General features: G+C 39.1%; 1 protein-coding gene across 1 annotated transcript; it reads left to right on the forward strand.

The window, feature by feature from the left end:
* The first annotated feature begins 886 nt into the window (after positions 1-886).
* Positions 887-4,722, forward strand: mrm2 (mitochondrial rRNA methyltransferase 2). Its single transcript, XM_042505613.1, has 2 exons — positions 887-1,199; positions 3,684-4,722. Exons 1-2 carry the CDS (start codon positions 911-913, stop codon positions 4,112-4,114), a joined length of 720 nt encoding a protein of 239 aa, XP_042361547.1. The 5' UTR covers positions 887-910; the 3' UTR covers positions 4,115-4,722.
* Positions 4,723-16,182: the final 11,460 nt, after the last annotated feature.

A 16,182-nucleotide genomic window follows, 5' to 3' on the forward strand; every position in this document is an offset into this window, starting at 1 on the left:
TATAAACTCACAACGTGTCCACATCATAGACTGTGTGCATGTCCTGCAGTCAAACCACTCACTTTAAGCATGTAAAATAATGTATTGTGAACATTTAAAAAGTTAAATGCAATAAAATAATATGTATAAAAACAAACGAACATAAACTATTGTCTATCTATCTATCTATCTATCTATCTATCTATCTATCTATCTATCTATCTGTCTGTCTATTTATGTATTGTATTTTAAATCATTTATTGTATTTATTTTATTTTAACATAAGTGATTTTTTTTTTTTTTAAATGGGAGAAAGGTGTGCCCTGTTTCCACGGATGTTTTTACTAAGTCTAATAGAAAATTACTTTGATAAAGTAATTGAGTTAAATTTAGTTTTATTTGTTTTGTACACGTAAAATCAAAACAGCAATAATAAAAATAAAATTAGCAATATTAATGAAGCAAAGTCTCAGTATACACATTCAACACGGGTAAGCAGTGTTATTTGCACGTCCAAAAAGGAGTGGGAAGAAATGTAGGCCACACTTGTATTATCCCACTCCTTCTCCACAACTCAAACAATTTACTCAAAATTTAACATGTATACAACCCACATTTTAAAAATATTTATTATTATTACTATTACTACACTATTATCATCATCATCATCATCATCATCATCATTAGCAGTAGCAGTAGTAGTAGAATTGAATTATAGCTGGAATAATGCATGAAAAATCGTTTGGTTTTTTTTTATGTTAATAAAGTTTTTTATTTGTGATTCTGAACTGAAAGAAACGTGACTGTCCCTGGTAGGAACTATTTATATCAGCGTTTTGCAGCAGGAGGACATATATAAGTATGGCACAAAATGCTTTCCGCGCAGGCGCAGTTTACCTTACACTACACATGACCCTGCCCAGCCAAAACAATGTGGTTCCTCTCCCTCCAGAGGAGATGTCTCCACTCCACAACATGTTTGATGAAGAAGTTAAAGGGGAAAAGTGTCGCCGAGCAGCGCTGGCTGCAGCGGCAGCTCAGAGACCCGTATGTCAAAGCTTCTCACGCTCAAAACTTCCGGTGCAGAAGCGCCTTCAAGCTGCTGGAGATAGATGACAAGTTCAGGCTGCTGCAGCCCGGCTTCAGTGTGGTGGACTGCGGAGCTGCACCTGGAGCCTGGAGCCAGGTGGCTGTCCAGAGGGTCAACTCAGCCGGGACAGGTGAGACACACAGGAGTGAGACACACAGGAGTGAGACACACAGGAGTGGTCCTCAGGTGTTGTTGAGCTGTCAGAGAGGATATGATGAGGATGAGCTTTTATTTAGCAGACAATCCCGGTAAATGCTACAATTCTGGATATGCTTTGAGCAAAAGGTCTGACTGCAGTAATCTGTGGGGGAAGACATAATACTGCAGAGACCATTTCACAGATAACTCAAGATAATCAAGTTAGTGTTTATATGTTAGGAGCTTGTGGTGTACACATGGACATTATATAAGGACATTTCTTTTCAAATTTTGTAATTCATTTTTTGAAAACATTTTTATCATTTTTAAATGTATTATGGCTTTTTATTATTTTATTTAGTGCCCATCCCTGTTAAAATCATGTAGTCCATGCTGTGTTATTGTGGTACTGCATGTCAGATTTTATGGACTGTTAGGGAACAAAATACTATCAGAGTTTAAAAGGCTAGAGCCGCTGTAAGTTATAAAAGGATGGAAAACGTGCAAAATGTTTAATAATCTTAACTAATAATTGTGTACAACGACTGACTGATTTTATGAGTTTGGTCATTATAAAACTCCACTGCAGTTAGCAGTCTGGATAGCCTCTAAACTATTATATAAATGCAGGGAACAAGTAAAACAGCCACACTGATCTTCTTTAGTTTTATATCAGATATTTTGAATATAATATGGCCTACATATGTAATAGATGTCACAGGTAGTGCCAAGTGTTTAATGTTTTAGTCCATGTATTATGAATGCAGTATTCCTTACCTAACTGCTAACTATATTTTTTACTATTTCAGACTTTTGATTTTAATTATTTTCAACCTGGCATTCAGCCTACAGTCTCCGTTTATTTGATTTATTTGATTCACATGAAATAGCCAATAGGAAAGACCTTTTTAAATCTTTACAAGTTGATTTTCATACTAACTAATGGTAACTAGCTCTTTGGTTAGCAGAAATAAATATAATAGTAGTAACGTTTGGTAAATTCTATATTAATATGCAGTAAAAGGGATGTTCGGATATTTGGAAGTGGGGTTGTATGAGGTACATATTCATCGACCAGGCAGGAGTATCACCCCGGAAGGGAATCAAAGTAGTGGTGTAGATGGGGGAAGTATCAAAATCTTTTTAACCACCTAAAAAAGACAGTATCAGTTTAAACCTGACTTGTATTTAGAATATTTTCAACGCTTAACCTGCCATCAGACAGCCTTCTCTGGGGGGGAATTAAAGCTGTTGTATTGCTTTAAAGCCACCAGACTCCATTGACAAGAACAGTAATTTTACCTCCCTCAACACAGGAGCTGCTGATCTACCTCAGCCTTGGTGGGTAGTTTGTTTATGTTGTGGTGGATTCAAACTAACCATTTAAAACACCAAAGTAACTAGGTAGCATTAGACTGGCAGCTTCTGTTTTCAATAATGTTAAATTACTTTTTTTGTCAATGGAGTCTGGTGGCTTTTAAGAGAGAGCGTAGATGAGTTTAAATTTCAGTTTGATTCCTCATCAGAAGCGGCTGTCTAAAGGCAAGGTAAAGTGGTGAAAATATTCTTAATGTAGCATGCACTTAAACTTGACAATTGCCATGTTTTTCAGATGAGCTCTTTTAGATGAAATAAGTTTCTTCGCCGCTGAACTCCGTCCACAAAAGGCAAGGCAGCTTTATCTGTTCAGCACATTTCATACAAAAGGACAATTCAAAGTGCTTTACAGAGCAATAGAATATGAACAAATGTAATAAGGGATACAGATTCACAATAAAAGAGTATAAAATATAAAAGGTAAAATTATTTACATGATCTAAACATTTTAAAATAAAAAAAATCTTCATTAAAAATAGCAAAAGTGAAGACTTGAGATGCAAAGAAATTTAAATTATTTCAATTTTTTTTTTAAAAAAAGGACACTGATCTACACTGTTGAAGGACAAGTACCTCATACAACCCTGCTTCAAAAAATCAGAACTATCCCTTTGATGTTGAACACTGAATTTAAAAGGACATAGAAAGGCTTTAAGGTCGAGGAACAAACCTTCAGTAATGGAATCATTCAGCCCGTCTCTCGTGTTCGAGGTGAGCTTTTGTGCAATCAGCCAACCCTGAATCCAACCAACAACTACATTCCTGTCTAACTTCAAATTACAGCTTTATAATATGCAGGTAATATCAGTAAATGAAAGTGCAGGATCCTTTTAATGCATTTAGGCTGGAAGATGTTTTTTTTTTTTTTTTTTTTACAATGGAAGAAGTAATGGCTAACAGACTGGTCAGTTATAAGGTGGATGAAACATCACTGTATTTTTGATATATTATAATTAGCTCTTATTTGTGTGGAAAGTTCATCACCTGTGGATTTACAAAACTACATAGCTGTGTCAGCTTGCGATACATCAAATATATTTGAAGTAACACATAATATGTCCTTTTAAAATTACAATTGACGAGTTTTCTTGCATCCTAGATCCAGAGTTACCACATGGTACAGTTGTTGGCATTGATCTGTTGCACATACCACCTCTGGACGGTGCCCACTTCCTGTCTAGTCATGATGTCACTGATCCCGTCACACACGCCAAACTGAAAGAGCTTCTACCCAATGGCCGGGCTCACGTCATCCTGAGCGACATGGCGCCCAACGCCAGCGGTTTCCGAGAGATGGACCACGAAAAACTCATCACAATGTGTTTGTCTTTGATAGACTTGGCTGAGAGGATCTTACAGCCAGGGGGCTCTCTGATTTGTAAATATTGGGACGGGATCCTTGCTCATAAACTGCAGGAGAAACTCTCAAGTGTGTTCAAGAATGTTCAGACTTTAAAGCCGAACGCCAGCAGGAAGGATTCAGCGGAGAGATTTTTCCTCTCTAGAATGTACAAAAAGCCAGTAAAATGATCATATTTGTCTTTTATTTTTCAAATGTGCGTCCTAAAATGAGCAATAGATGTCCAATCTAGCATTTTCTGGAGATTCACAGACTGTGTTTTTGATGATAGGACATGCAGAAGAGGCTTACTAAGTGTCTCTGATCAAAGGGTGGCACTGTTGAGGCATCAGTGAGGCTCACAGCTGCAGGCGAAGACACATTATATACTGCCGGTGCTGATTTTTATCCTGCAAACTTAACACAGTAGCAGCCGTGGATCCGTAATATGTAAACCTATGCAAGAATCATCAGTGTGATATTCCTCAAGAGCCCGATGCTGTTTTCTCTCAAGTTATTGTTTGCCCCACAGTGTTTGTTCTACACAGTCAGTTTGGTATTTGCTTTGTTACAGAAAGTCATTTACCAGTGCTGCTTATGCTAATAATTTTCACTGCCAGCCATGTAGAAATATGTAATCATTCTCTCATTCAGAGCGTATGAAGGGACAACCTAATACAGAGTCACATACAGCATGACTAATGGGAAGTGGGATGATACTGAAGCTTGGCACACTGCAAGTGTTGTCAGGCTCTGCTCTCTGACAGTGCAGAGATGTCCATTTCCTGTGAAAATATTTCCAGCCCTGTAGACAGATTTTCTTTTGAGATTCTTCTTTACATCACAGTGTTGGACACTTTGGAAAGTACTATTTATTTTATTTGTTTCTGTGCTTTTTCATACTGATTTGACTCAGGTCTGACTAGAGCTCAGAGTCACTGGTAATGAAATAAAAGGATGTTTCCATCAAAGCTGCTTTATAAAAGACAGTTCATATATTTGATGTGACAGAGATCTATATAGAATTTCACAGCATGATCTTGCAAATATAATATTGTCTACAATGCCATATACAGTTTTTTTTTTAACTTGCAGTCTAGTGACTTCATCCACCAGAGGCGTAGCACAAAAGTGTGAGCCCTGTGCAGCTGCTGTCAGAGTGGCCCCCCTCCCCCTTTGGCGAGGTTTCGCTGACTCTTTGCCTGTTGCTTGAACTGCAGGTTGTATTTCCATCTTTTCATATTGCTCACCAACCAAGCCACCACCAACGCGTTGGTCACACGGCTGATCCAGAAACACACCCGCCCCTCTCTCTGTCCCTCAAACTCAGACCCAAATCCAATCAAACGGTAACACTAAGCAGCGCTGATCAAATATGAATCAAGATAATGATCCTGCGCTGCCTGTTTCCTAAACTTTTTCCATAAATGTATTTTAACATCTCTGTTATGTAATGGCGAGATTTAAAGACAGAAAGTGGGCGCCACACTGCTTCCTGTATAGTGAAAACGGAGGCCATAAAAACAGAGATCAAATGGTAAAACTAAGCAGCTCTGATCAAACATGAACCAAGATTCTGTTACTGAGGTGCACATTTCTCCTCTCAAACGTTATCACAAACCTATTTCAGCTTACCATTTAACTGTAATACGAGATCTGGACGCCTGCCATTGTTTCACAAGGACCAGTCCACATTACGTCAGGCGCAAAGCATTCTGGTAGTTGCAGGTTTTCTACCTCTTGAGCAAAAGCGTCCTTTTTCTCTGTTTTCTCTGGTCATGTAGCACCAGTTTGTTAAGTATTTGCATCTTTCTACTGTACAGACAGCCTAGTTTTATTTGAGGGCCATCTTTATATCGGTGAAATACTTCTTTAAGCGTGTTCACATATTTTTTGGGACATTTTAATGCCAACAGTAGAAAGATGACAGGACAGAGAGGGATGTGAAATGGCACCCTCTTATACAAACAGCTGAATAACAGCCAGACTCATGCATTCTTCGTGGTAATCAGTAACAACCTTTTTTTGTACCACTTTTGAAGGGACATCCATCCATTTTCATCCTCTTATCTGGGGCCGGGTTGCGGGGGCAGCAAGCACTTTAGACTTCCCCTCCCCAGCAAGGCTTTCCAGCTCCTCCTGGGGGATCCCGAGGTGTTCCCAGACCAGACGAGATATATAATCCCTCCAGCGTGTTCTGGGACTACCCCGGGGCCTCCAACAGTTGGATGTGTCCGGAACACCTCTAATGGGAGACACCCAAGAGGCATCCAAATCAGATGCCCGAACTAGTTAAAATGGCCCCTTTCAAGCCGAAAGAGAAGCGTCTCTACTCCGAGGTCCCTCCGGATGTCTGAGCTCCTCACCCTATCTCAAAGGCTGAGCCCAGCCACCCCACAGAGGAAGCTCATGTTGGCCGCTTGGTCACTACCCAAAGCACATGACCATAGGTGAGGGTTGTAGACCAACCAGTAAAGCAAACCCTTTAAAGGGACAGTTCACCCCAAAATCAAAACTTTATGTTTTCTCTCTTACCCGTAGTGCTGTTTTAGCCGTAGAGATGTCTGACTTCTCTTGAATATAATTGAACTAGATGGCACATGGCCTGTGGTTCTGAAGGCACCAAAAAAAAACAAAAAAAAACTCAACTGCAATGTCTCATTCCAGAAGTCATTCCATCCTTTTGTGCTGTGATTAAATTGGCAGGTTTTGTCTGGTAAAAAGAAAACACTTCCTACATGAAATTTCTCACAACAAGGTCTGTGGATTAACTTCAGTAACTGGGTTAGGATTTCTGCTGTTAAGTTTTTTAAAAAAAAATTCTTGGCGCTTTGAGGACCATAAGCAGAGTGCCATTTTGTTCCATTATATTGGAGAGAAGTCAGACATCTCCACGGCTGATATCAGCGTAAACTGCTGCAAATGGTGGCTTGATTCATATTCTAGTAGCCGCTCTGAGCTCAGCTTGTCTCACATCCTCAGTAGTATGAGGATATGGAGGGGCCATGGTACTGCTGCTTAATTCATCAACACGCCAAACTAACATTATCGGTACCTAGCCACAAACTAAGAGCTAAAATATTCTTAAACTGGCAATAAATTGTGTTCACTTATATGTCTTTTGAAAGAATTTTGTTAACAGCCGTTAACTGCTTTGATTTGTGATTTTTATGGTAAATATATTTGCATGCGCTGTGAAATGCTATTCAGGTATGATGCCATTTTGTAAAGGAAAGGAATTTTGGTAATAACTGTTTTTCATGAAATAATAATTATTCATTCTTTCTCATTTTCCTCAGACATGATTGGCTGAAAGTCTTTGAATCCCCCAGAGCATACAAATAGGTGTTTAACCCTATTGCTATTGGATTAAACCATCTGCAGTTCATAGAGGTGAGCCCACTAGAAGCTCCAACATTACTTTAAATACAAAAAATAGTCTGTGGAACTATTTTAATTATCTACCAATAATAATTTACCACAAATTAAAAATTGCAAATAGAAACAAACATTAATTTCAGGCTTCCTGAGTGCCCTCCTTATGTTTGGGCCCCAGGTTTGTTCCACTGTTCCCCTCAGTCTGAGGCCCCTGCTGCCATTCACAGATTAATAACAGGTCTGATAATCAGCAGTTCGAGGATGTTATGCATTATGGATGCTTTGCATAATGCCTGGAGACAACCTTTTGAGAAATAGTGACTATAAATCTGTCCTATGTTTAAGAAGTACATTTGGGGGAAAAATCAATTAATATGGAATTTAAGAGAAGTCAGTAAGTAGTTTTGTGAAATTGCAGTGTTTTCCATATAGACCAAAAAAATCCTTGACACGTTTTCTCGCTGACTTCATGTTCGTTAAGGCAAAGCTGTAAAATCTTAATTTCTTGTGAAAATGAACTCCTTCAAAATTACTGATAAATTATCTGTGTTATTGAAATCAGATTATTTCTAAATAGATTTTTAACGTGTGATTATTCCACAAAAAGAAAATTAGAAATTTAATCAAGACTGAATTTGCATTAATAGCAGGAAAGGAGGAGATGGCACACATGAATAAATTAATAATGCTGCTATTTATCCTTTATGTTTCAAGAGGGATGAGTAATACAGTACGAACTGAAACCTCTGTGTCTCTCCGTTAAATAAACTGCACAGAAGGGGGAACTGACCTCCGAATATGATTGTTTGGATAAATGGGAGCGGCCATGCCCGCTGATGAAGCTGATCGTGAAGGATTTGAACAGATGACCAATTTTACTTCTCATTACTTGTTGATTATTCAGCCCTTTGCTATTTAGATTTAAATTATTCCAAAATTACTGTGGGATTTATGTAAATTCCACTGGAGCTGTGCACCTCGGCTCACGATGAATGATGATTCATTCACAGGTTAATTCATTCTTCTCTGGCCAGCTGCAGGTTCAGATGTAAATATTAGTAAATTAAGAGAGAAAACCGTCAGAGAGCCACAAATTTTAAATTCAGATTTGGCGCTGAGATGCTGTAATTAACTCTATAATTGTGTGGATTTTGAAAACAAATCGGCTGCGCAAAAACCTCTTTGGACTGCTTTGATTTGGGTTTTTTTGAGTAAACATGTTTGCATACACTTTAACAGTGAAATGCTGTTCAGGATATCAAAGGTGATGCATGCTAATATTCCTTCTAAATACATTTCTTTAACAGTATATCGCATATTTAAATATAAGCTGGGAAGTAGTTCAAATTTGCTTGGGCCCAGACCTTTGAATCACCCACATCCCTGAGTTGACTTAATCATCCGGTATCATGACATTAAACAGAGGTTGAGCGCCACCGGGGAGGGACTAACAATCAGCCAATCAGAGCCACTGGCTGGGTTAATGATGATGACAAGTATTGTGAAACTGTGCACTGGAAACAATGAAAAGTACAAACAAAAAGATACAGTAGATGCTGTTACTGAGGTTGTTCTGAATCAACATCTCTTCTTAAACCGGTCTCACCTCCAACTCTTGAAATACTGAAGCTTGGTCAGTAGCCCGGTCACTAAGGCGCCCCTTAGCAGCGGTATGGGATGCACCAGGCAGCGACATTCCACATAGGGCTTGCAGGAGGTGAGGTGTATCGGTCAAGCAAACTCCTGACTTACACTCAGTTGACTGCTGTTCATTTCTGTGTGAAACCAAAAGTCAGTTGAATTATTTTAATAACAATGAGTGTGCTAGTACATGTATCATACTATTAACATATGTCATGTGATGTATGCGACATTACATTACATTTGTAACAAATTACTTATTTAAAGCACCACCAAGATATTTTTTTCCCTGAACCTAACCATATACTTTTGTTTCCGTAAATCCAAAGAACTAAACCTAAAAATGAAGTACTAATGTAGTATTAATCCACATGTAAATTTATTTTGAAGAGATTTTGCATTTCACAAGGAGAAACTGTTCCTGTGAAAAATGAATTTGGTTTTTTTTTAAAGCCACAACATGTATCTAGTATAAATTGACACACCCCCCTATGTGAGCATCCAAAACTGACACTAGAGAGATATCTAGAGAGTGTGAAGATGGAAATCGAGTGTAATGAGTTGGAAATTCAGTCTGATATCTGGCAAACATCAAATATTACTAAGTACGTCTTTTATATATAGGAGGGGATTCATGATCAAATTATGAAGATGAAGATGAGTATAATTAGCCGCCACTTAGTGTCACCTTAATCAGGAATTACCCAGGAATTCAGTGCATAAGCACACAGTCTTTGGATGGGAGGTATTTCTTTTTACAGGTTATTTTGGATGAAATTGTGATCACTTGAGTGAGTTCTTAATAGGCACATCTGCCTCATCCTGTGCGCTCTGACAGTGTTTGCTCTGGTGTCAAAAGCTTGAAAAAGACATAAAAATAGACAAGCTCAGAATCAATTTATTCCCGGCGTGCATGCTTTTATAAAAACTACATTGCTGCTGGACTTTGGAGCGACTTAGAAACTGTTGTCATTTTTAGATGCAAACTGGCAAATGACGTTCACGAGATGCAACAAAACTCTAAAGCCTGGCACATTTTGTAAAAGAAGGAATGTTTCCTTTTTATATTTTGCTCCATCTCAATAATAAAAACAAACAGTTGCCCTAATATTAACACAGTGGAAGTCTCAAATTGACAGGAAATTAAAGAAATGGTAATATCATTTCTAACCATCGTGCTATTCATTCCCTTGGCTGACCTGAGCTGCCAAAATGAATTGCTTGTCTGACAACATTCATCATTCCCTGAGCCCATCCCCGAATGTTAGCAGACTGAGCCAAGCAGGCATTCACTGACACAAAGTAATGACTACTATTATGATGATAATTTCATACCATCTCCTCAGCTAAATGAATCTGAAATCTCAGGACGCCATGACGACTGCGACTCTTTTTATTGGTGCCACTTTCAGTTTATGATGTGGCTGTTTTGGCAAGCCATTTGACATAACAACACTGGGAAATTTCCCTGTAAACAACTGGGTTCCTCAGAAAATGTGGGAGTTTAAAATGAAGCATGCAATTAAAATATTCATGCCTGTTCAAACATGATGATGGAGCCTCAGCGCTCCAGTGCATCTCACACCATCACACATTTAAGTTTGCCGAAAAAACTTCCAGGTATTTTATTTTTATTCCTTCATTTTTTGTTTCTGCATCTCTGGTGCTATCATACAAAAGGACCCATGTCAGTGAATGAGCAAGCAATCTCCTCTTGATCTTTGCTTTTTTCAAGGTTGCGTCAGTCCTGCGGAAAAATGTCAGGCGCATTATTGCACACAGGGTGAAGGATGGTTGTGGGAGGAGGGTTAAAGGGACAAGGGAGAAACAAAACAAAGGCTGCTGAGAACAAACAAAGCACAGGTTGCACTCAGTGGCACCATTTTGCATCCTTATATCAGCTTAACGTGACATTTAGTGAAAAGTATGGACAGTGACTGCAGATGGAAACTGAAACATGATCAGACCTTATGTAACATTCCTACTGCCAATGTAGATTTCTTGATTTCCTTTAGGTAATGTATCAGACTTCAAACATTTACAAGGTTTTTGCAAAGAAAAACATCCTCCAAGCTTTAAATGGATGTAAGGTAAAGGAGGATGGAGATTACACGTAGTAGCCCCTTTTTACACAGAGATTGCACTGTAGAGCCACTAATAATAATAAGTCCCTTATTTATGTTGCCTTAGCAATTTGATACAGAACCACATGACAGCAGCATCTACATGATTCAGTGTGTGGGTTTTAGACAGCATGCCAGCATTCTTGAACTTAAAGAGGCCTGATGGGCGTGACATTTAACACAACAGTGTCGACCTCTACTGTGACATATAGCATACCCGCCGGTAACGCTTTCTAAACAATAACAATGGCATAACAAAGCAATAACAATCATTTTGCAAACAGTTGCAAACATTTATGATTACTGCTCTTCCTCTTGCAGTTAGCTGCTAACTTCTACAGCTGCTTTTTTGATCTTTCAGGTGGACTGCATTACACCTGTCCTGCCCATTGTCCCGTCCTTTTGCCGGTCCTTTTAGCTACCCCCTGTGGCAGCATAAAGGCAAGACAACTCTGTTCCTCCATTCCATGATTGTACCTTTTACAGAATGGCGAAGAGGCGTAATGGCGTGCAACATGTCCTCATTCCAACTCGTCACGTGTTGCAGCTTTGTCAGCGGACTTTGGCGTCTACTTATTTGAGATAGGTATCCTTCTGCATATTTACGCAAAGGGATGCTCCTTTTTTTGTCAACAAATGCACATGGAGGGAGGACACTACATGTGCATGTTTAGGCGTTACTTGTATTATGTCGTTACTGGCAGTGTTTCAACCTGACACCTCCTCACCGCATTCCACATACATGCGACAGGTTCCCTCCAGCTGCGTTCTTAAGTGATGCCGCCCATGTGTGTATCCAACATGTTCTCACTCCGAACTCATCATATGGTGCCACTCTGTCAGGACCTTCCGCGTCAACCTATGACGTTTTAGGTATCCTTGTGCATCAGCTGTTTACGCTCTGGGATGCTATAACCATGATGTCAACAAATGCATGTAGCGGGATGAAGCAGCACGGTCCATATGTTTCTACAACAGCGCGGACTGTCACGATGGTTAAGTTTAGGCAAAAGAGGTACATGGTAAAGTTTAGAAAAAAATAAATACACACACAAAACCACACAGGAAGCAAACTCTTGACTCCCACACGAAAGTCAGTTGTTTGTGGGACCTATCCACCTCCCCACCCGGCCACCCTATAAGCGCTCCTTATATCACGTGGTTATCGGCAGCGCTATTATCTGACGCTGTCCTTCAGTGTTTAAGGTGCACCTGACCGGTTTCATTCATTTGCTTTGTCATCTGATGGCATCCATGGGTACTGCATGTGGATGCAGAAGGTGGCTTTTGGTGTCACACTCCTACGCCGAAAGCACTGACAGAGCTGCGTCCTTTGACAAGTTCAGAATGAGAACAGGTTGGCGAATCATGCAGTTGCAGCAGGTGCCATCTGGCCATCCACCAGTGTATAATAACAACGCCACTAGTTCTGCCCGGCCACGTTTTTAGCTTACATCATCCAGCAGCCTTCCATGCACATGCGAAAGTGCCCTTTGGCACAGAGCTTTTTCTCCCATCGATAAACTAACTGGTCGCTATTAGTAATTGCAGTACTTACTTGGATCTAAGCTGATGAAACATGGCCTAAAGTGGCAGCTCTCTTTTTCAAACCTTTTAAAAAAAAGTATAGCTGTAAACCCTCTGGAGCTCATGAATGATTATGCTTCATTATCATCGCCAGCTATCCTTTGAAGACCAGAAAGAAAAGCAGTTATCAGTCTGTAAACACTTCAAGCGTCTGTAATGGTTAGATCTACCATGTTTCTTATGAAAAAGCTAATGAGGAGGTATGAATTAGATTTTTCTTCCTCGTTTGTTACACCCCCTTCTTTCTTGTGAAGACATTGTCCATTTCTAATCTGTAAATCCAGATGACTTGTTTTGTCAAGATCCTGATCAGTGTACATCATTTACAACCTTTTGCAGTTGGTGAGTGGAATGAATGACATCACACTGTGAAGCTCTGCTGTTTCAGATTATGCAACTTTATCTGACGCCATGAAGGTCTAAATTTTTAATCATTTCATCCTCAACTCAGAACTACGGAAGAGTGTTAGGGCTAGGCACAAGGAACTAAATAAGAGGAGAGCTTTTGTAAATTTTGCATTATGAGAGTAGAAGTCAACATGTTGAGATTAAGTCAACATCTCTAGTCCATCGAATTGCATTAACTGACACAATTCATCCTATCTGTACTGCACACAGTGCATCTGTCCATTTCCAGCTATTTCTGTTTGCACTGATGCAGGCACCTCTTCCAAGTTTGTGTGGTTTCTTCTTCTGAATGGATCCATTTTTTAGGCACAAGCTTTTCAAAATCCCAATCTTTGTAAACACGCCATGTTTATGTGCTAAACGAGAAATATTTTGCTTATTATCAAAACCAGTTTTAAAGTACAATTTTACCAGTTCATACACACATAGCATTTTGTAGAGGCAGCTTTAAGCACTAATGCTGGTATCTGGAGTATTTTTAAAAGTTTGCCTTTTGTCTTGAATGTCAAGATTATTGTCAACATGCAAACTTCATTCGTGACATTTTCAGTGTAGACACCCCGAGAAAAATCCAAATTTCTTTCAGTAGTAATCATAATATGTCTTTAGATACGAAAATAAAAAATGCTAGCATGTGTTGCTGACAGAGATTTGTCATTTGGTAAATATAGGATGGTATTACAAAGAAATAAATGCATGGTCTTAATTTTGAGCTGTAAGTACGACTTCAGTGTGTTATGAAAATCTAATTTATCTAATGTAATTTCATTTCATCTAATTTTAACTCAGATCACCCACTATGTATGAACCAACCTCAGTCAGGAGGCAAAAAATAAGGAAAGGTGTCAAACAAACACATAAAGGAAGCCACAAAGACTGTATATAAATATGCATCTTTTCCACACAAAATGCATAGAAACATAAAGCGATCCCTTACATGTAATATAGACATGTTTATGGCTGTTCTTTAAAGGTATCAAATGAGAACCAGAGGATTTAACAGAGCTTGGCAGTGCCACCACAGCCATTGTATCTAAAGCTTATGTATTCAAACAAAATTAATGACATTTCAGATATTGGAAAATCCTATTCATACATATATGCTTCAAGGAGTCTTTCTTTCTGTTCCTACACAGCTTGGGTCAAAAACCACTGATGTTGTGACTAAATAAAAATGATTTTTGCCTTCATTTGGATCATGGATAGTAGAGACTTGACAGGAAATGTGGAGAGAGAGAGAACTAATGTCATGCAACAAAAATCTGTGGGCAGATGGGAGTTGGGTATGTTGCGATTACGTGGTCAGTGTCGTAAACCCCCCAAAGACATCGTGACGCCCCAGTGATGTTGTTCCGCTGAGACATTGTTTGTGAATTTGGGCTATACAAATAAACTTGACGTAAGCTGACATGGCTGCAACGACAGCAATTTCATCTTTATTTTGCATCTCCGTGGTTCCACTGTGTTTAGTGGTTGTGGGGCATTTTTCCTACCTTACTGATAAGAAACAGTGTTGTTGTGCTGGTTGTCAGTGCACAAAGAAAGGATAACTTATGGTGAATCATCATTGTGGGATGACATGCATGCAATATTTCTCACTCTAAGTGCTTTGAGCAAAGAGAGGAAGTATGGGAGAAGTTTTAATTGGGTTTTTGTTTTCTTTTGCATTTAATTAACTTGTCATGGGACAGGCGGGGAGCGATCTTGTGGGGAACGTGGGGCCGATCTGCTTGCTGGTAGAATGCAAAAATGAGAAAATACAACTGGGAATGAAGAATGGGCCCAAGGCAGATGGTGCAAGGGCTAATTGTATGACACATTACTTCATGTAACTTGTTTACATATTTATATATTGGACAGTGGAGCTTACATTATCTGTATTCCAAGTCAGGCAAAATGTCAAAGTGGCTGACTTGCAAAAAAAATTCCTATGATTTGGACAAAGCACTTCATTATTTACTCACAAATACACATTTTCTCTCAGCCAGTAAATATTTTCTCATTTAATTTTGAAAAATGTTTTAGTTGTTGGGGCAAAATTACACTTATGAATCTTATGGAAGTCGGCCGGGCTGCAATTATATAAATGAAAAATATTCATTACATCCAAGACTTTGAAGTCAAATTCACCCACTTAGCATCTCAGGTAATGACTGGAACCCCCTCTGGATTACTTAGAAAGTAAGAGAGGACGCAGGGGAGTCTTTTGGAGTGTGCTTGCTCATTAATCTTCCCAAAGATGCTGAAGGCAGAGCTTGACGTGGTTGTATAGCGGTTGCCCCGGGGGTTCATGTCAGCACTGTATGGAGAGCCAGTTGTTCGACCAGGGGCGCTGTGTTTGGTTTTGTTTTTCTCAAGCAGAATGGTAGAGAGATCGGACAGACTGTCTGCGTGCCCCCACAGTGCTTTACTGGTTGATATGGTTGACTTGTGTCATTCCTTGAAGGTGTAAAGCTTCACTTATTGGGGGAGTTGTCATTCTAGCAGCAGGAGTGGAACACAACACTTATGGCAACACATCTAACATTCTCTCAGAGCGAAGAGCAGCGGGAGGTTGATTAATGTAGAGGAAAACATGTCCTCATTGTCATGCAAGAGGATTGAATTATACTTGGTACCTTATTTTTTGAGGATTCATGCTGTGATTTGAAATATTCATATCATTTGCAAAGTGTTAACATGAAGGACTTTTCAATTTTAAGATTGTGTGGATTATCAGCAACAGCAATGTATCAACAAACAAACAACATATCACTTGTACACTGAAAAACTGTCGTAAACCAACTCATGGTTGGACTCGTTTTAACAGTCCCATGTGTGTCTTTACGGTGGCCCCGAGGGTCAAATCAGAACACAATGACATTTCAGAAAATTTCAGAAAACACAATGACATTTCACAAAATAAAACAGCAACTCGAAAAACAAACATTTTCCAAAACAAAGCAAGACTTCACAAAGTACATTGTTTTGTGAAAAGGGGGGTTGTGTTATCTGAAATATTGTTGTGTTTTGTGAAATGTTTAGTTCAAATGTCACTGTGTTTTCTAAAATGTTGTGTTTTCTGAGTTGTGTTTTTTTTTTTTTTGTCTGTCTTTTTCCTGTATTCAGATAAAACAGTTTAA

This window comes from Plectropomus leopardus, chromosome 17, assembly GCF_008729295.1.
Source record: "Plectropomus leopardus isolate mb chromosome 17, YSFRI_Pleo_2.0, whole genome shotgun sequence".
NCBI classification, from domain to species: Eukaryota; Metazoa; Chordata; class Actinopteri; order Perciformes; family Serranidae; genus Plectropomus; species Plectropomus leopardus.